This window comes from Castor canadensis, chromosome 16 (genome assembly GCF_047511655.1).
Source record: "Castor canadensis chromosome 16, mCasCan1.hap1v2, whole genome shotgun sequence".
Lineage (NCBI taxonomy): Eukaryota > Metazoa > Chordata > Mammalia > Rodentia > Castoridae > Castor > Castor canadensis.
In genome coordinates, this window is record NC_133401.1 from 69364128 (window position 1) to 69384354 (window position 20227).

The window sequence follows — 20227 nt, forward strand, 5'->3', positions numbered from 1 at the left end:
TTCAAGCTCTGAGATTCTGTCTTCTACTTGTTCTAGTCTGCTAGACTGGCCTTCCACTGTGTTTTTTGTTTGACAATAGGGATTTTTAATTTCCAGGATTTCTGTTTGATTCTTTCTTCTGAGTTTTTCCAAATCTGTGATCAAATCTTCTTTTATAATTTGTGTGTTCCTCTTCAATTCATGTACCTGTCTTTTTTATGGTATCCTTTGTTTCACTTTGATGTGTGTTGAGGTCCTGTCTAAGTGCTCTTATTTGTTTCTGAGTCATCTCATGTTCTTTGTTTTTGGTGTCTTGAAATTTCTTGAGTGCATCTTATACATTTTGGTTGACCGTGTCTAGTATATTCTCCATGTATTTCTCAGAGATTTCTTTCCAGGTTTCTTCTTTGAAGGTTTTTTGGTGGGCATCCCTGAGTTCCTTAGTTACATTTATCATTGTCTTGTTGAGATCAGGGACTGGGTATCCATTTTCTTCATTTCCCACTAAATTTTGTATTGAATTATTTTTTGAGGAGAGTGGTTTCCATCCCTTCTTCTTCTTCCCATTGCTCCACTTGGTGCTGTGCTACTATATTTTTGGTATTCTAGTTGGTGGATTTGATTTCCTGATTTCTTTCTCTGATTTAAATTTTGTGTTGTGGCTGACTTGGTTGTTAGCTAGATTGATATGTTTTATCTGACCCTGGTCTGGGGGTGTAATTTAGCATTAACAAGTTCACAGGTTCAATGCCAGACCAGTTGTTAATGTATTCTATAGGAAACCCCTTGATGATAATATCTATAGAAGTCTGAGTTGGGAGGGTAATGGCTGTTAGGCTGGTTATAGATTACAGGGAATTGGTAAGTGTGGCACTAAAAAAAGGGGGGCGGAGTGGAAAAAGGATTGGTTGGGTGGGTTGAGAGTTATGGGGGTTGCTGGGTTTTGTGGCTCTTGTGTGTGTTAGGGTAAAGGGTGTTTGTGTCAGGGATTGCAGGGGGCTGGGGGTGTGTGCAGTTGGTAGAGTAGGCCAGTCAGCAGGGAGTGAGTATGTAGGAGGGAAGGGTAGTGTGGTGACAGGTTGGGGGAGGATGGGGGCTGAAGGTGGAGACAGGGGAAAGAGTGGATGAGAATGGGCAGAAAGAGTAGTTGGAAGGGAGAACAATGGATTGTAGTACTGGGGAAGGAGAGAGTGTGAAGAGGATGAGAATGGGGATAAGACAACAGTAATGATGCATTTAATAATACAGGAGTAAAAAAAGAAAAAGAGAGAAAGAAGAAAAGATACAGAATAATAAAAAAAACAGGTTTAGGAATCTGGCTCTGTTTCAATCTATTAATAAAAGTTCTGGAGTTATTCCTTAGGTATCCAATCCTGTTATTGGTGTTCAAGTGGAAGCTCTGATGTGTCTCACCAGGTGACTGGTTTGTGAATGGTATTTGGACCTTCTGTCTACAAGATTAGTTGGAGTTGTGAGGTGAGGTAAGATTGCCACTTCATGCACGGTGGTCAGAGCTGTTTTTAGCAGGTAGCAGCTGGAGTGTTCTTTAGCTACAAGTCTGATTGGTCAGCACCTCCCCCAGCAAGGTGGGGCAATTCAGTTTTGAGTGCTGCCGTCTGTCCTGTATTTTGGCTCTGGGATCCACCTCCTGCTCTGCTTTGGGAGGTTAGTTTCCCTCTCAGCCTTTATGAATCTCCTGCTCTCTGCTGGGTGCTGGCAGCTGTTCTAGCAGTTAGCTTATCAGGGTGCCTGTATTCTCAGCCTTTGATGTTTTATGGCTTGTCACTGAGAGTTCAGCACAGGGATCTCAGTTCCTTGCCACACCCTTGGCAGCTCAGTTCAGCAGTGAGTGATGGCTCTTTGCACTTCCTCCATTCTCCAGGGTGTGTTCAATGTTCCACCTTCACTTCTGAAGTCAGTGTTAGATTATAGTTCGCTGTTTATAGCTTTCAGTTTTGCTGGGGAGGGGTTCATTCTGCTCAGGGGCTGTGCTGGATTATTTTCCCAGGGTGGGAAAACCATGCAGGCAAGTTGGAGCCAGTTGTCAGGAGAAATGGTGTTGTTCAGCCAGCTTAGGGAAGCTTTCCATGAGGTAGGGGTTCAGGATGTCACAGGGATTGATTCTCATTGAAGTTCTGTCTTCTGCTTGTTGGGAGCAGAATGCAAAGAAAAGAGTTCAAGAAGAAGTACAAACCCTTGAAGAAAGCAATTGACGAAGACTACAGAAGGTGGAGAGATCTCCCATACTCATGGATTGGTAGAATAAACATAGTAAAAATGGCTATACTATCAAAAGCAATCTACATGTTTAATGCAATTCGTATCAAAATCCCAGTGACATTCATCACAGAGATTGAAAAATATACCCTGAAATTCATTTGGAAACACAAGAGACCATGAATAGCCAAGGCAATACTCAGCAAAAAGAACAATGCTGGAGGTATCATAATACCTGACCTCAAACTATATTACAAAGCAATAGCAATAAAAACAGCATGGTACTGGCACAAAAACAGGCATGAAGACCAGAGTAACAGAATAGAGGACCAAGATATGCATCCACACAACTATGCCCACCTTATTTTTGACAAAGGCTCTAAAAATATATGATGGAGAAAAGACACAACTCTTCAACAAACACTGTTAGGAAAAGTGGTTAACAATCTGTAAAAAACAGAAACTAGATCCATATTTATCACCCTGTACTAGAATCAACTCAAAATGGATCAAGGACCTTAATATCAGACCCCAAATTCTAGTTGGTACAGGAAAGAGTAGGAAACACTCTGGAAGTAATAGGTATAGGCAAGGATTTCCTCAATAGAACCCCAGCAGCTCAGCAACTAAGACAAAGTATAGACAAATGGAACTTCATAAAACTAAAAAGCTTCTGCACAACAAAAGAAATGGTCTGTAAACTGAAGAGAACACCCACAGAGGGGGAGAAAATATTTGCCAGCTACACATCAGACAAAGGACTGATAACTAGAATAGAGGGAACTTAAAAAACTAAACTCTCCCAAAATTAGTGAACCAATAAAAAAACGGGCAACTGAACTAAACAGAACTTTCTCAAAAGAAGAATTTCAAATGGCTAAAAACCACATGAAAAAAATGCTCACCATCTCTAGCCATAAAGGAAATTCAAATCAAAACCACACTAAGATTCCACTTCACCCTTGTTAGAATAGCCATCATTTAGAAACACCACCAAGAACAGGTGTTGGCGAGGATGTGGGGAAAAAAGAACCCTCTTACACTGCTGGTGGGAATGTAAACTAGTACAACCACTCTGGAAAAAAATTTTGGAGGCTTCTTAAAAATCTAAACATAGATCTGCCATATGATCCAGCAGTCCCACTCCTGGGGATATACCTAAAGAAATGTGACATGGTTTACTCCAGAGGCACTTGCACACCCATGTTTATTGCAGCACTATTCACAATAGCCAAGTTATGGAAACAGCCAAGATGCCCCACTACTGATGAATGGATTAAGAAAATGTGGTATTTGTACACAATGGAATTCTACTCAGCCATGAAGAAGAGTGAAATCTTATCATTCACAAGTAAATGGTTGGAACTGGAAAACATTCTGAGTGAAGTTAGCCAGGCTCAGAAGATCAAAAATCGTATGTTATCCCTCATATGCGCACTTTAGATCAAGGGCAAATACAGCAATGTTATTGGGCTTTGGTCACATGATAAGGTGAGCGCACACAAGGGAGGTAAGGGAATAGGTAAGAAACCCAAAAAACATGATAGTATTTCATGCCCTCAATGCAAAGGAACTAATGTAGAAATTTTAAAGTGACAGAGGTCAATAGGAGAAGGGGATCAGGAACTAGAGAAAAGGTTAGTTCTAGAAGAATCAACTTAGAATGAAACACATTTGTTCATGGAAGCAAGGCTAGGAATCTCCCTGTATAACTACCTTTATCTCAACTAGCAAAATTGCTTTTTCTTTCTTATTATTGCTTATATTCTCTCTTCAACAAAATTAGAGATAAGGGCAGAACAATTTCTGCTGGAAGGGAAGGGGAGTGGGGGGAGATGGAGGGAGTGGGGGAGAGGAGGAGGAAGGGGGTTAGGGGGAGAAATGACTCAAACATTGTATGCACATATGAATAAACGGAAAAAAAAAGAGAAGAGCAGAGCAGTGTGGGGGCTTTTTTGCCCAGGGCCAGAGCCAGACACACCTTGCTGGCTGTGCCAGGCCGGATTTTCATGGCTGTTAGGTTGATTAAAGGCTGATGTAAAGGTCAGTCTTTGATGTTTATCTGCACCTAACATGGTGGTGGTTATTATTTTGGCTAGGAGCAATCAGAATTACCCAAGTGTGGCTCTAGCATCTCAAGGAGGTTTCTGAAGTCATGGAGTTAGGAGATCTGATTCCCTACCTTAGCTGCCATTTTTTCCTCTAATCTATATTAATTATACTAAGTAATGGGTTCCATTATGACATGTTCATATGTCATACACATACTTTGATCGCATTCCCTCCCTTTATTACCCATTTTCTCCACCTCCCTCTCTCCATTTTCCCTTCCCATATTCATAATTGCCCACCTTTTACTTTCATGTGCTTTTCTCCTCTAAGTTCCATATATGAGAGAAAAACATGAAATTTGCCTTTGTGATACTGGAGTACTTCTCTTAGCATCATGATCTCCAGTTCCATCCAATTTCCTGCAAATAACACAATTTCATTTTTTATGGATAAATTCAACTATACTGTGAAAATATATCACATTTTCTTTATCTGTTCACCTGTTTATGGGCTTAACTTAAAAAAATATGGTGTCAATGTCAGGGATGTGGCTTAAGTGTTAGTATACTTGTCTAGCAGTCTCAAGGACCTGAGTTCTAAACCCCAGTAGTGCCAAAAATAAAAAAAGTGCTAAAAACATACTTGTTTTCACAACAAAATCTGTACATGTTACCGTTAGAGCGCCTCTTGTTTAACTTCATTTTCACCCATTATCTGATCAGTGTGTCTGCTTCCTTGTTGTTTTCAGGAGACACACAGCATGGAAATGACCACAGAGGCAGAAAGACTTCCTTTTTATCATTCTCATTTCCTCTGTATTTGAGTTTTGTAGCTCAGAACTTCTCAGAGTATTGTTATGATGTGGAGCTACTATCACATTCCTGACAGGGCTGTCATTAAAGACTGCATGAGCTTGCGATGTAGCACAGGGCTTTCTTGGTATAATGTTGAACATCAGTTTTTTTTTCTCAGTGATACCCAGTTAAAGAAACAGTAAAAGCATTAAAGAGGATGCCAAAGGCATGAGAGATGCCAAGTGAAGCAAGGGCAGCCAGCTGACTTAGACTGGGTTCTCCAAACCAGATCCAGTGACAAGGGCTGATCTTCAGGTAGTTTATTTGGGACATGATTCTGAGAAACAAAATGACAGGGTGGGAGAGTGAAGCCTGAATCCATAGAGGGTGTGCTAAAGAGCAAACTACTGCTGACAGCAGCAGGGACTTTCTGAGGAAACTTTAGAGGAATCATTTAGATAGTGGCTCAGAATTACCTCAATGAGAACAAGAAGAGGTTGAACTTCATTTGCTGCCTCCAACCCATCATAGATGAGCACTCAGGGTTGTTAAGATCTCAGGACTTCTGAACTTCCCTACTCCTGGGATCACTAAGTTCCAAATGGGAGAGGAGGCCCTTAGCAGAGGGGACAGGCAAGGCTCCTAAGGTGGAGCTGTCAGCAGGTGTGGGGCTTGCGCATCCTGCTGCAGGGTTCTCATAGGCTGAGTGCATTTTAAGGGGCAGGCTCTCGAGCTTCTGCCATTCTAGGTTAGTTGGTCAGAGACCATGCTACAAAGTCACAGTTTGTCTAATTACAATCTCCTTCAGTTATGTGCAAAATTCATTTTAGAAAGACTTAGAAAACATAATTAAGAAATAACTGGTGCTAAAATAAAAAAAAATCTCTTATTAGGGAATTGACACATGAACCTTGTTTTGGCTCCAATCATGTGCACCCCCTACTTGCATGCATGAATTAGTAAATGAATACATTGGATTAATCAAGGGAAAATGTCTCTAGTCAAAGAGACAGTGTACATAGAAGTTGAACGTTGTGTACCTCCCCAATGTGTGAGCTTTCTAAAAAGGAATCTGTAATTGAGTGGTAAGTGTGGTTTATATCAGGAAAATTGCTGAAATGATCATCAAACAGATGGGTACATGAGGAAGGAAAGTGTTCACAGATCGCACTTGTAGCCCTTGTGTGAGGCTCATGCTCTGTGCTGGACATGGGATGCAATGTGAATAAAACAGGCCCTGTCGCTTAGAGCAGAGAGATGTGCAGGGGAAACTCCCAGAAAACAAATCATTATCACACTTGAAACCAGATGACGAGGAAAATTTCAAAATGGACGTGAGGGCCAAGATGTATCAAGAAAATATGAACAAAATGAAAGTAAGGGATGTCAGTAAAGTATTAAATCAAGCACTTTAATAGTGCATGATTAAGGCCAAAATCATGAACTAGAAAACTATTATTACACAAGTGTAAAAGTACATGTTCTACAAAGATTATGTCACAGTGTGAATGCACTAAAGGAGAAATCTCTGAAATAAAAACTGGAAAATCTCCTTGTCACCTTGTCATAGTCTTTTAAATTCCAACAGACCAAGTAAAAAACAAAACAAGGAAGCACAAACAAGTATTTGACCTACAATCATAGTGCATATTCTATATGTCCTCCTTGCATCCATAAAAAATCTGCAAAACATACTCATGTTTGAAGGAAACAAATTGCTCCTGGCAAATTGCAGATTTATGGTGGTACTAATTCCTGTTGGGTCATTGGAAGACAGATGGTCTTCAGTTTTTAAATAAAGAAGTTGGAAAAGGGGCTGTTGTGAATTTTAGTGAGGTAGAAATTAAGAGGGAGAGTATGTGGATGTAAAATCTCCTGTAGTCAGTGGATCTTCATCTGGATAACATTCTTACTGTTTCTGAAGCATAGTTTATCATCTTGATAATGGGAATATTAATAAGATACATCTCTGGGTATATCTCTGAGGACTGAATGAGGTAACTCACATGGATATATTCTGTCAAGTGTAAGGGGATACACAGATCTAAGTCCCTTGGGGTAGTAAGGAGATTGTGAAAAGTGTTCTACCCCTGTACATGTCACCGCCTCACTCCAGTCCTGCATAGAACACACTGACATGAGTTTTGCTCAGTTACCATTTGTATTTTTTCCACAGGACAGTGGCAGATGGTTGGGCCAGACAAATCCATCTGGGTCTTTATGGGGGAGGATATAGTGTTCTCCTGCTTCCTCTCTCCTGAGACAAATGCTGAGGCCATGGAAGTGTGGTTTTTTAAGGATCACTTCTCTGACATAGTCCACTCTATCAGTATGGTAAAGATAAGAAATATATGCAGATACCAGCCTATCAAGGGAGAACAGAGCTGGTGAAGGACTTCATCATGGATGGGCATGTGTTCCTGAGGCTGCAGAAAGTCACTCCCTCAGATGCTGGCCTGTATGGGTGCTGGTTCAGCTCCCAGACTCATGAGCAGGAGGCCATCTGGGAACTGCAGGTAACAGGTCAGTTTCTGATTTCAGAGAACTCATACCTTCCTTGTCTTGTAGAATCATCCTGGAATTTATAAACAATTTTATGAAGGAGATTTTTTTCTTGTATCATTTTCTTAACAGACAGTATCCTAATGTGACCACTTTGTTATGTCTTGTGTGTAGAGTTCTATCATCTTATCACATGTATAGATTCGTGCAACTACCACATCAAATCATTGATCTGTCCCCTCACCACAAAGATCTCTCTCTGCTGTCCATTTAGAGTCACATCCTCCTCTCTCACCATCATCCCCTACCACACAAATCACTAATCTGTATCAATCAGTGTAATTTTCACAAATTAAGAATGTTATTTAATAATGGACTGCATGTGAATTTTTGAGATTGGGTTTTTCATTTAGCGTAATGACTTTGAGATCCATTCAAGCTGTTCTTGTATTATTAGTTCACTCAAATAGTCATTCGAATTGTTGCTTTTATCACTAGTTCACTTCATCTGATTGCTGAATACAATCATGGATAGGTTTTTTCACAAGTCAAGATAATCATCTGTTTTTCTTTCTTTATTTTGTTAATGTGCTGTATTATATTTAATCATGAATGTTGGATTTTATCAAATACTTTTTACTGCATGTATAATCATATACTTTTTATTCTTTACTATTTTGATATGTGGGTTTATATAAATTGATGTTTTTAATGTTGTATCACCTTTTATACCTAGAGTAATTCCCAGTTTGTTATAGCATTTGATTCTTTATATACTCTGCTTAAATTGATTTACTATTATTTTTTCAAAGGACTTTGACCTTTCAAAATGAATTGCCAAGTATTTACTCCTCTTTTATTTGGTAAAAAAATTGCATAAAGTTGATGGTGACTGTTATTAATTTTATTTCTTAATTTTTTTGAGAGTTATGTCTTTTTCCTTCTTTTGAAAACTGTTTTTGGTTTTTGGCACTACTAGGGTTTGAACTCAAGGTCTCACACTTCCTAGGCAGAGGTTCTACCATTTGAACCACACTCTTAGCTCATAACTGTTCTTTAAATGTTTTCTAGTACTTGCCAGTGATACCATCTTGGCATTTTAATATCTTTAATATGAAATTTCAAGATATAATTCAAACATTTTCAGGGTTATAAAACTATTCAGATTGCACATTTCATCATGACTGAGTTTTGGTGGTTTGTGATCTTCAAGGAATTAGTGTATTTCTTCCAAGTTGTCAAATATGAGTATAAAATTGTTCCTTGAATAACTTATTATCCTTTTAATGGCTGCATGATCTTTAGTGATATCTCCCGTGTAATTTCTGATATAAGTGATGTTTACATTCTTTGTCTTTATCTTTGTCAGTTTTGCTAGAGGCTAATCAATCTTGTAATTTTAGTAAGAACCATATTTTTTTCTTTCACTGATTTTCTTTTTTTCTCTATTTTAAATTTCATTGATCTCTGCCTTTTATGTTTATTAGTTTCTCCCCTCTAATAGCTTTGGGCTCATTTTTTTCTTTTTTCTTGAGTTAGGACATTAGAATATTGGTTTTAAACTTTTCTCTTTTTAAATGAAAACATTTAGTGTTATAAATTCCCCTATTAGCCCTATTTACTGACACTCTACATATTTTTAATATTATATTTTTACTTTCATTAAGTTTTATGCATTTTGAATTTCTTTTGAGCCTTACTCATAGATTTATGGATTATTGATGTGTGTGTTTAATTTCTAAGTGTTTAAATTTTTACCTTTTGTCACTGTTACTGGTTTCTGTTGAAGTTGAAGAATATAGAATATATTCTGTATGATTTTAGTTGTTTTAAAATTGTTAATGTTTTATGGCACAAGATACGGTCTCTCTTAAAGAAAGTTCTGTTGATGTTTGAAAAGAATGCTTGTTCTGCTGGTGCTTGGAGAAGGGATTTAACGAATGTCAGTTAGTCCTACTGATTACGTCTTTTACATCTACCGTGTCCGTTTGTTGATTTTCTGTCTAGTCATTTTCTCAGTTACTCTGAGTGGTGTGTTGGAGTTTTCAACCACAATAGTGAATTTTTTCATGTATTTTGATACTCTGTTGTCTGTTGCACATATATTTAATGAACATTGTGTCTTCATAACATAACACAGTCATTCTTTTATCATTATATAATATCCTTCTTTGACTCTCATAACTCTCTGCTCAGATATTTACTTTATCTGACATTAACATAACTACTCATTTAAACTTTTTTATAGCATGTTAAATTGTTTAATTCTAATTTTAACATTACTCACAGTATTCAATCCATAGTACCCCCTTTCCCTGTTTACCCATAGCTTTAAAATGGGGGCTTCACTGTGACATTTCCATAGGTGTTTACTATGTACCTTGATTAGATTCACCCCAACCTTCATGCATCCCTGTCTTCCCTGCCCCTCTTCTTAAAACAACTTCAACAAGTTTCATTGTTCTATTTTCATGCAAGTATGTAATGTACATAGACCACATTTACGCTCCTTCACTCTCTCCATTCACCCTCTCCTCTCCCATTGGTAGCCTTCCACAAATAAGATCTGCTTTACATTCCTGTCCTTCATGTTTTAAGTTTACATTAATTATTTAAAGGACTTTCACTATGGTAGTCACACTTGCATATATTGCATTTTAATCAGATTAACCTCTCTATTATGCTTTCTTTCTCTATCCATCCTACCACTCTATTATTCAACAGCCTTCAGTACATTTCATTCTGCCATCTGTGTACACAGAAACAATGTATTTTGATATTATTCATTGTCATTCTCTTTTCCTCTCTTACTTCCCTAAATCCCCTCAAACAGCCCCACTATTACAAACATGTTCTGTGTATATCTATATAAAATCATTCAATTCATCAATTGTTTTAGGGCCTTTGAGCTATTTCCATAGCTTGGCCATTATAAATAGTGCTGCAATAAACATGGGTGTCTCTATTGTATCCTGATTTATTTCCTTCAAATATATGCCCAGGACTTGTATTGATGGATCACATGGGCCTTCTATTTTTAGTTTTTTGAGGAACCTCCACACTGCTTTGCATAATGGTTGCACTAATTTGCATTTCCACTTATAGTGTAAAGGATTCTTTTATCCCCTTATCCTTGCCAATAGTTGTTGTTTTTTGTGTTCTTGATGATAGCCATTCTGAATGGAGTAAAATGAAATCTGAGTATTGTTTTGATTTATATTTCCTTTTTTTCCTAGTAACAAATTTTATTTTTATTTATTTCCTTTTTATTCATTTATTCATATGTGCATACATTGTTTGGGCCATCTCTCCCCTCTGCCCCCCACTCCCTTCCTTTCCCTCCCACCCCCAGTGCTTCCAGGCAGAACCTGTTCTGTCTTTTTCAGTCTATCACTGTTTCGTTGGCTGTGCAGAAGCTTTTTAATTTGATATAATCCCATTTTCAATCCTTTCCCTTACTTGGTGAACTACTGGAGTTCTCTTCAGGAAGTCATTATCTATGCCTGTATGTTCCAGCATTTTCCCTATTCTTTCCTGTAGTAGTTTTGCAGTTTGAGGTCTTGCATTAAGATCTTTGATCCAGTTTGAACTGATACTACTACAGCATGAAAGACTGGGATCTAGTTTCAGTCTTCTACAGGTGGATGTCCAGTTTTTCCAGCACCATTTTTTGAAGGGGCTGTCTTTTTCTCCAAAAAGACATTTTTTGTCAAAACTCAAACAGCTGGAGTTGTGTGACTTTTTGTTTGAGACTTCTGTTCCATTGGTCTTCATGCCTATTTTTGTGCCAGTACCATGCTGACTTTATTACTGTGTCTCCATAGTATACTTTGAAGTCAGGCATTGTGATACCTACAGTGTTCTTTTTGCTCAGGATTGCTTTGGCTATTTGAAGTCTTTTGTAGGAAATTTAAGATTGAATTTTCTTCCTTTGTGAAGAATATCATTAGAATTTTGATGGGGATTGCGTTGAACATATAGATTGCTTCTGATAGCATAGGAATTTTCACAATATTGATTCTACCAATGCATGAGCAGGGTGGGTTTTCCCATCTTTTGGTGTTTTCTTTTATTTCTTTATTCAAAAGATTTTTTTACAGATGGAACTGGAGTTTGAACTCAGGACTTCACACTTGCAAAGCAGGCACTCTACTGCTTCAGTCACACTTCCGGTCCATTTTGCTCTGGTTATTTGGAGATGGTGTCTCAAGTACTATTTTCCCAGGCTGGCTTGAAACCATGATCTTCCTGTTCTCAGCCTCCCAAGTAGCTAGGATTACAGGTGTGAGCCACAAGTGCCTGGCTTAGTTCTTCAATGATTTATAGTTTCTGGTTGTATAGGTCTTTTATTTCATTCATTAAATTGATTCCTAGGTATTTTAATTTGTTTGAGTCTATAGTGATTGGGATTGCTTTCCCGATTTCTTTCTTGTTGGTTTGTTTATTGTTGGTGTGTAGAAACACTACTGATTTTTTGTGTTGATTTCATATTCTGCTCCTTTGCTGAAAATGTTTATGTGATCTAAAAGTTTTTTTGGATCTTTTAGGGATAGCATCATATCATCTACAAATAGGGATAATTTGAGTTCCTTCCCTGTTTGAATCTCTTTTGTTTCTTTCTCCTGTCTTATTGCTCTGGCTAGGAATTCACTCTTATTCTGAATAAGAGTGAAGTGAATGGACACTTTTGTGTTGTTCCTGATTTTAGAGGAAATGGTTTCAGTTTTTTCCATTTAGTATGATGTTGACAATAGATCAGTCACACATAGCCCCTATAATCTTGAGGTATGTTCCTTCTATTGTTAGTTTCTTCAGAGATTTTATCATGAAAAGATTTTGAATTTTGTGGAAGACTTTTCTTCTTTTGTTGAGAAGATGATGTAGTTGTTGTCCTTAATTTTATTTATGTGTATGTTTATTGATTTGCATATGTTGTACCTACTTGAAATGAAACCTACTTGATCATAGTGTATATATATTTTTAAATTTATTGTTGGATTCAATTTGTAAGTGTTTTATTATAGAGTTTTGTGTTTAGGTTCAGCAGAGAACTAGCCTATATCTTTCTTGTTTTGATGCATCTTTACCTGGTTTTGGTATTAGATAATACTGGCTTCATAGAATGAGTTTGGTAATATTCATTCCTTTTGTATTTTTTGGAATAATTTGAGGCACATTGGTGCTAGTTCTTCTTTAAAGGTCTGATAGAATTCAGCAGTGACTCCATCTGGACCTGGACTCTTCTTTGCTGGAAAGTTCTTTATAACTTCTTTTGGTTAGTTTGGCTAAAGGTTTGTTGATCTTGGTTATCTTTTCAAAGAACGAACTTTCTGTTTCATTTATTCAGTATGTTTTTCTTTTGGTCTCTGTTTCATTAATTTCTGTCCTAATTATTTGTAACAGTTTTCCATCTAATTCATTTGAGATTGCCTTATTTTTGTTTTTCTGAGATTGAGGTGCATCAAGTTTGTTTATTTGATATCTCTCTAATTTTCTGATGTGGATGCTCATAGCTATAAATTTTCTTCTTAAGATTGCTTTTGCTGTACCCCACAGGTTCTGGAAAGTTGTGTTTATTTGAATCCAAGAATTTCTTAATTTCTTCTATGACCCATTGGTCATTCAAATGGTGGTGTTTATCACCATGAGTTGGAATAGTTTTTGTAGTTTTCCCTGCCATTGATTTTATTCCATTGTGGTCTGTTAGGATACAGGGGATTATGAAGTTTTTAGAGAAAGTTCCATGAGCTCTTGAGATTAGTGTGTAATCTGCTGCTGTAGGATGGAGTACCAAATAGATGTCTGCTAAGCTCCCTTTGTCCATGGTACTGTGTAACTCTAGAAAATCTTCTGTTAATTTTTTGTCTGGGTGTTGTGTCTGTTATAAGAGTGTGGTGTTGAGATCTCCCACTACTGTTGTCTCTGGGCCTGTCTATTCTTTTATGCTTGGAAGTGCTGGTTTTATGAACTTGAGCACACTGATGTTTACTGCATATATATTTAGAATAGTTATATATTCTTGCTGGATTGATCCCTTTATTAATATGTAATTTTTATTATCTCTTCTGACTTATTTTTCCTTAAAATCTATTTTGTCTAATATGAGAATAGCTACCCCTACTTTCTTTTGAGTTTGCATACTTGGTGTATCTTTTTCCATCCTTTCACTTTCAGTTTATGTGTATCTTTGGTTGTGAGTATGTTTCTTGAAGACAACAGATTATTGAATTCTGTTCTTTATCCAATCAATTGTATCTTTTGATTGGAGAGTTAAGTCCATTTACATTTCAGGGTTATAGTTAAGAGGTATTTACTGATTCCTAGATATCTATTAGGGTTTTTTCTAGGTTGAATACAGTGTTGATTATCTTTACTTTTGACATTGTTCATCTTCAGGTTTTACTGGTTTACTGAGTTGAACATGCTTTATACTTTCCTAGCTTTCATGGATTCACCATTTCCCCTTTTGAGTTTTATTCTTTCCTTGCCTCTTGTGTTTATGACTTTTCCTTCCTCTTTTCTGCAAAATATTTCCTTAAGTATGTTCTGCAATGCAGGCTTGGTGGACATGAACTCTTTTAGTTGATCCTTATCTTGGAAGGTTTTTATTTCTCCATTGAAATTCAATGATAACTTTGCTGGATATAGTATTCTTGATTTGGTAGTTATTTCCCTCCAAGCTTGGATTGTCTTGCTCCATGCTTTTATGTTTGAGAGGGCTAAAGAGATTCTTATGTGTTTACTCCTTTTTTGCAATCTGGTATTTTTCTCTTGCAGTTTTCAGTTTCCTTTCTTTGTTTGCTAAGCTTGGCATTTTAAATTCTGATATGATACAGAGTTTTTCTTTTCTGGTCATGTCTATTTGGAGTTCAAATTGGTGACTATATCATTACCTAGATCTGGGGTAAGGAAGGAAAGGAAGTAGGAAGATAGGGAGTGAGAGGAGAAGGTATAGGAAATAATAGTATGAATGTGTACTGTAAAATATTTACCAAGAAATATAGAATGATAAAGAAAAAAACCCAAATAATCAAACAAACACCAGATAACTGAACAGCTAAAAAACTAAAATAAGAAGAACAATATAAAACAAACTCATCTGTATTTCTTGCTCAGGGGAATTGTGGCTACAGTCTGTGCACTATATACATGTCTGGTGTTCTCTTCCAATCTTTGACAGTAGAGATCCATGTCTTTGTATTGTGTTTAGATACTGTGACCTTCTGGACAACCACCTGAAGTAGCTCATTTATAGGAGCAGCCTCCTGTGGGTGCTATAGCAACTGCTTCAGAGGGTGGATCTGCCAAGTCAGCGAGTCCTTCAGATGTCAGAGTTCCTTCTTCAGGGACTCAGGTCCAAGAAAATGGAATTTCCTCATTCAGCAATTCTCTTGGAGGGTGTGAATTCCTATCTCTGCCAGTGAGATGGCTGTATTGCTTAGCTTAGCACAGTCCAGCAGTTTTCTTAGGGTGTGGCTTTCCAGTGGGTAGGGGTTCTAGCTCTGCAGGAGGGGCTGCTTGGGGATGGGATTGCACAGCCTCAGTAAGTGTGCCCCATATCTATAAAAGCTGATAAGAAACTCTTGACACTCTCACATTTTGTACCAACAGATATTCAATTCATTGAAATCAGATCTGTGCATACCAGATGACTAACTGCAGTCCTTCTCCAAATCACACTATCAGCAAGGTAAGTCTTCCATGCTATTTTTAGAATTGCTGGGAAACAAGCACTGCTTTCCACAAAAAGCCTCATTGTGTGAGTAAACAATTTTATCCTAACTTTTTAAAAATTTTTCTTTTTTTTGTTCATTTATTCACATGTGAATACATTGTTTGGGTCATTTCTCCACGCTGCCCCCCCACCCAATTTCCCCCCTCCCCTCTTCAGTTTCAGGCAGGTCTCATTCTCCCCTTGTGACTGATTTTGTTGAAGAAAAGACATAAGCATAATAAGAAAGACAAAGTGTTTTTGCTAGTTGAATTAAGGATACCTATACAGAAAGATTCCTACTATTGCTCTCATGTACCCATGTGTTATGACCCATGTTGATTCAAATCTAACTGATCTTTACATTGGTTCCTGATCCCCTGCTAGTGATAACCTGTTGTTTTAAGGTTTCTGTATTAGCTCCTCTGGAGTGAGGACATCAAATGCTTTCATGTTTTGGGTTTTCTACCGATTCTTATATCTCCCGTATGTGCTCTCCCCTTGTTATGTGATTCAAGTCCAACCACATTGCTGCATTTGCCCTAGATCTAAAGTCTGCATATGAGAAAGAACATACGATTTTTGGTCTTCTGAGCCTGGCTGACCTCTCTCAGAATGATATTCTCCAGTTCCATCCAATTACCTGCAAATGATAAGATTTCATTTTTCTTCATGGCTGAGTAAAATTCCATTGTATACAAGTACCACACTTTTTAAATACATTCATCAGTAGTGGGGCATCTTGGTTGTTTCCATAACTTGGCTGTTGTGAATAGTGCTGCAGTAAACATGGGTGTGCAGGTGCCTCTGGAGTAACCTGTGTTGCATTCCTTTGGGTATATCCCCAGGAGTAGGATTGCTGGATCATACGGCAGGTCTATGTTTAGATTTTTAAAGAGGCTCCATTTTTTTCCCAGAGTGGTTGCACCAGCTTGCATTCCCACCAGCAGTGTAGGAGGGTTCCTTTTTTCCCTCATCCTCACCAGCACTTGTTGTTGTTGGTGTTTTGGATGATAGCTATTCTAAAAGGGGTGAAGTGAAATCTTAGTGTGGTTTTGATTTGCATTTCCTTTATGGCTAGACATGGTGAGCATTTTTTCATGTGTTTTTTTGCCATTTGAATTTCTTCTTTTTAAAAAGTTCTGTTTAGGTCAGTTGCCCATTTCTTAATTGGTTCATTGATTTTAGGAGAGTTTAGTTTCTTAAGTTCCCTGTATATTCTGGTTATCAGTCCCTTGTCTGATATAAAGGTGGCAAATATTTTCTCCCACTCTGTGGTGGTCTCTTCAGTTTAGAAACCATTTCTTTTGTTGTGAAGTCCCATTTATTCATCCTTTCTCTTAGTTGCTGGGCTGCTGGGGTTCTATTGAGGAAGTCTTGGCCTATACCTATTTGTTCCAGAGTGTTTCCTTCTCCTTCCTGTAGTAACTTCGGAGTATCAGGTTTGTTGTTTAGGTCCTTGATCCATTTCGAGTTGATTCTAGTACAGGGTGATAGACATGGATCTAGTTTCAGTTTTTTGCAGACAGTTAATCACTTTTCCCAGCAACATTTGTTGACGAGGCTGTCTTTTCTCCATCGCATATTTTTGGTGGCACCCTTGTCAAAAATGAGGTGGGTGTAGTTGTGTGAGTTCATATCTGGGTCCTCTATTCTTTTCCACTGGTCTTCATGTCTGTATTTGTGCCAGTACCATGCTGTTTTTATTGCTATTGCTTTGTAATATATTTTGAAGTCAGGTATTGTGATACCTCCAGCATTGCTGTTTTTGCTGAGTATTGCCTTGAGCCTTAGGGTAGATTTTCAATCTCTGTGAAGAAAGTCATCGGGATTTTGATGGGAATTGCATTAATCCTGTGGATTGCTTTTGGTAGTGTAGCCATTTTTACTATGTTGATTCTACCAATCCATGAGCACGGGAGGTCTTTCATCTTCTGTAGTATTCCTCGATCTCTTTCTTGAGGAGTTTGTAATTCTCCTTGTAGAGTTCATTCACATCCTTTGTTAAATTTACTCCTAGGTATTTGATTTTTTTTTGAGGCTATTGTAAATGGAATTGTTTCCATATATTCCTTTGCAGTTTGTTCGTTGTTGGTGTATAGAAAAGTAATGATTTTTGTAGGTTGATTTTGTATCCTGCCACCTCACTGTAGCTATTTATGGTGTCTAACAGTTTTTGGGTAGAGTTTTTTGGGTCTTTAAGGTATAGGATCATATCGTCTGCAAATAAGGATATTTTGACTGTTTCTTTACCTATTTGTATTCCTTTTATTCCTTCTTCTTGCCTAATTGCTCTGGCTAGAAATTCCAGGACTATCTTGAATGGGAGTGGGGATAGTGGGCATCCTTGTCTTGTTCCTGATTTTAGGGGAAATGGTTTCAGTTTTTCTCCATTAAGTATGATGTTGACTGTAGGTTTGTCATAAATAGTCTTTACAATGTTGAGGTACTTTCCTTCTATTCCTAGTTTTCTTAGAGCTTTTATCATGAAGTGGTGTTGGATCTTGTAAAAGCCTTTTTCTGCATTTATTGTGATGACCAAGTGGTTTTGTCTTTGCTTCTATTTATGTGCTGTATTACATTTATAGATTTGCATATATTGAACCACCCCTGCATCCCTGGGATGAAGCCAACTTTTTCGTGGTGAATGATCTTTCTGATGTGTTGTTGGATTGGTTTGCCATTATTTTATTGAGGATTTTTGCATCGATGTTCATTAGGGAAATTGGCCTGTAGTTCTCCTTTTTGTAGGTGTCTTTGTCTGGCTTTGGGATGAGAGTAATATTGGCTTCATAAAATGAGTTAGGCAGTATTCCTTCCCATTCTATTTTGTAGAACAGTTTAAGGAGGTTTCGTATTAGTTCTTCTTTAAATGTCTGATAGAATTCAGCAGTGAATCCATCAGGTCCTGGACTTTTCTTTTTTGGGAGGCTCTTGAGTGCTGCTTCCATTTCTTTTTGTGTTATAGAGCTATTCAGGTGATTAATATCCTCTTGGTTTAGTTTTGGGTGGTTGTAAGTTTCTAGAAATCTGTCCATTTCTTTGAGATTTTCAAAATTGTCAGAGTATAGGCTCTCAAAGTAGTCTCTGATGATTTCCATGGTGTTTGTTGTTATCTCTCCTTTTGAATTTCTGATTTTACTGACTTGGGTTTTTTCTCTCCTCATTTTAGTTAGGTTTGCCAGGGGTCTGCCAATCTTATTTATTTTTTCAAAGAACCAGCTTTTTGTTTCATTGATTCTTTGTATTTTTTTTTGTTTCTATTTCATTGGTTTCAGCCCTTATCTCAATTATTTCTTTCCTTCTGCTTGTTTTGGGGTTTGTTTGTTCTTGTTTTTCTAGGAGTTTCAGCTGTAGTGTTAGGTCATTGATTTGAGATCTTTCTGTCATTTTGATGTATGCACACATGGCTATAAACTTTCCTCTTGGGACTGCCTTTGCTGTGTCCCATAGGTTCCGGTAGTTGTGTTTTCATTTTCATTATCTTCTAAGAACCTTTTAATTTCCTCTTTTATTTCATTAGTGACCCATTCATCATTGAGTAATGTGTTGTTCAGCTTCCAATATTTTGTGTGTTTTTTGCTGCTGTTTTTGTTATTGATTTCTAGTTTTAATGCATTTTGGTCAGACAGAATGCATGGGACTATTTCTATTTTCTCATATTTGCTGAGGCTTGCTTTGTGCCTTAAGATATGACCAATTTTGGAAAAGGTTCCATGGGCTGCTGAGAAGAATGTATATTGTGCAGAAGTTGGATGAAATAGTCTGTAGAAATCAACTAAGTCCATTTGATCTATGGTGTGATTTAGTTCTAGGATTTCTTTATTGATTTTTTGTTTGGATGAACTATCTATTGGTGATAGGGGGGTATTAAAGTCTCCCACTACCACTGTGTTGGGGTCTGTATATGCTTTTAGGCCCGTCAGAGTATGATTGATGTAACTGGATGCATTGACATTGGGTGCATATAGATTGATAATTGTTATTTCCTTTCGGTGTATTTCCCCTTTTATTAGCATCGAGTGTCCTTCTTTATCGTGTTTGATCAAAGTAGGTTTGAAGTCTACTTTGTCTGAGATAAGTATTGCTACCTCTGCTAGTTTTTGGGGACCATTGGCTTGGTAAATCTTCCAGCCTTTCACTCTCAGTCAGTGCTTACTTCTGTCAATGAGGTGGGTTTCCTGTAGGCAGCAGACTGTTGGATCTTCCTTTTTAATCCAGTTTGCCAAGCAGTGTCTTTTGATGGGGGAATTTAGTCCATTAACATTCAGTGTTAGTATTAATAAATACATGGTGATCTCTGTCATGTAGTTATCTTTGTTGATTAAGGGTTTGATTGTGTGTAGCTGAATCAGTGTTACTCTGCTTCCTTGCATTTTCTTCTCCTGTGGTTTCGTTTTGTCTGCCCTTTCATGGCTTTGTTTGCTTTCATTATCTGTGTGCAGAATTCCTTGGAGAATCTTTTATAGTGGTGGCTTGGTGGTCATATATTGTTTTAATTTGTGCTCATCATGGAAGACTTTTATTGTTCTGTCTATTTTGAATGATAGTTTTGTTGTGTAGAGTATCCTAGGGTTGAAGTTATTTTCATTCAGTGTTTGGAAGACCTCACTCCATGCTCTTCTTGCTTTTAATGTTTCTGCTGAGAAGTCTGCTGTGATTTTGAGGGGTTTGCCTTTGTATGTTATTTTTTTTTCTCTCTTATAGCCTTCAATATTCTTTCTCTAGTCTCTGTACTTGTTGTTTTAATGATAATATGTCATGAGATAGTTCTATTTTGGTCAGGTATGTTTGGTGTTCTGGAGGCTTCCTGTACCTGAATGGACATAATGTTCTGTAGGTTTTGAAAGTTTTCTGTTATTATTTCATTGAAAACATTATGCATTCCTTTTGCTTGCACCTCTTCTTCTTCTTCAATGCCCATGATTCTCAGGTTTGGTCTTTTGATGGAGTCAGTAAGTTCCTGCATTTT

General features: G+C 37.5%; 1 protein-coding gene across 1 annotated transcript in view; it reads left to right on the plus strand.

Annotated features, from left to right (window-relative positions):
* The window catches only part of LOC109692219 (uncharacterized), an 89616-nt gene that overhangs the window by 65141 nt on the left and 4248 nt on the right, over window positions 1-20227 (plus strand). Inside the window, 1 exon segment of the mRNA XM_074057402.1 lies at window positions 15156-15234. Within this exon segment, the coding sequence (XP_073913503.1) occupies window positions 15156-15200 (45 nt within the window). The 3' untranslated portion in view covers window positions 15201-15234.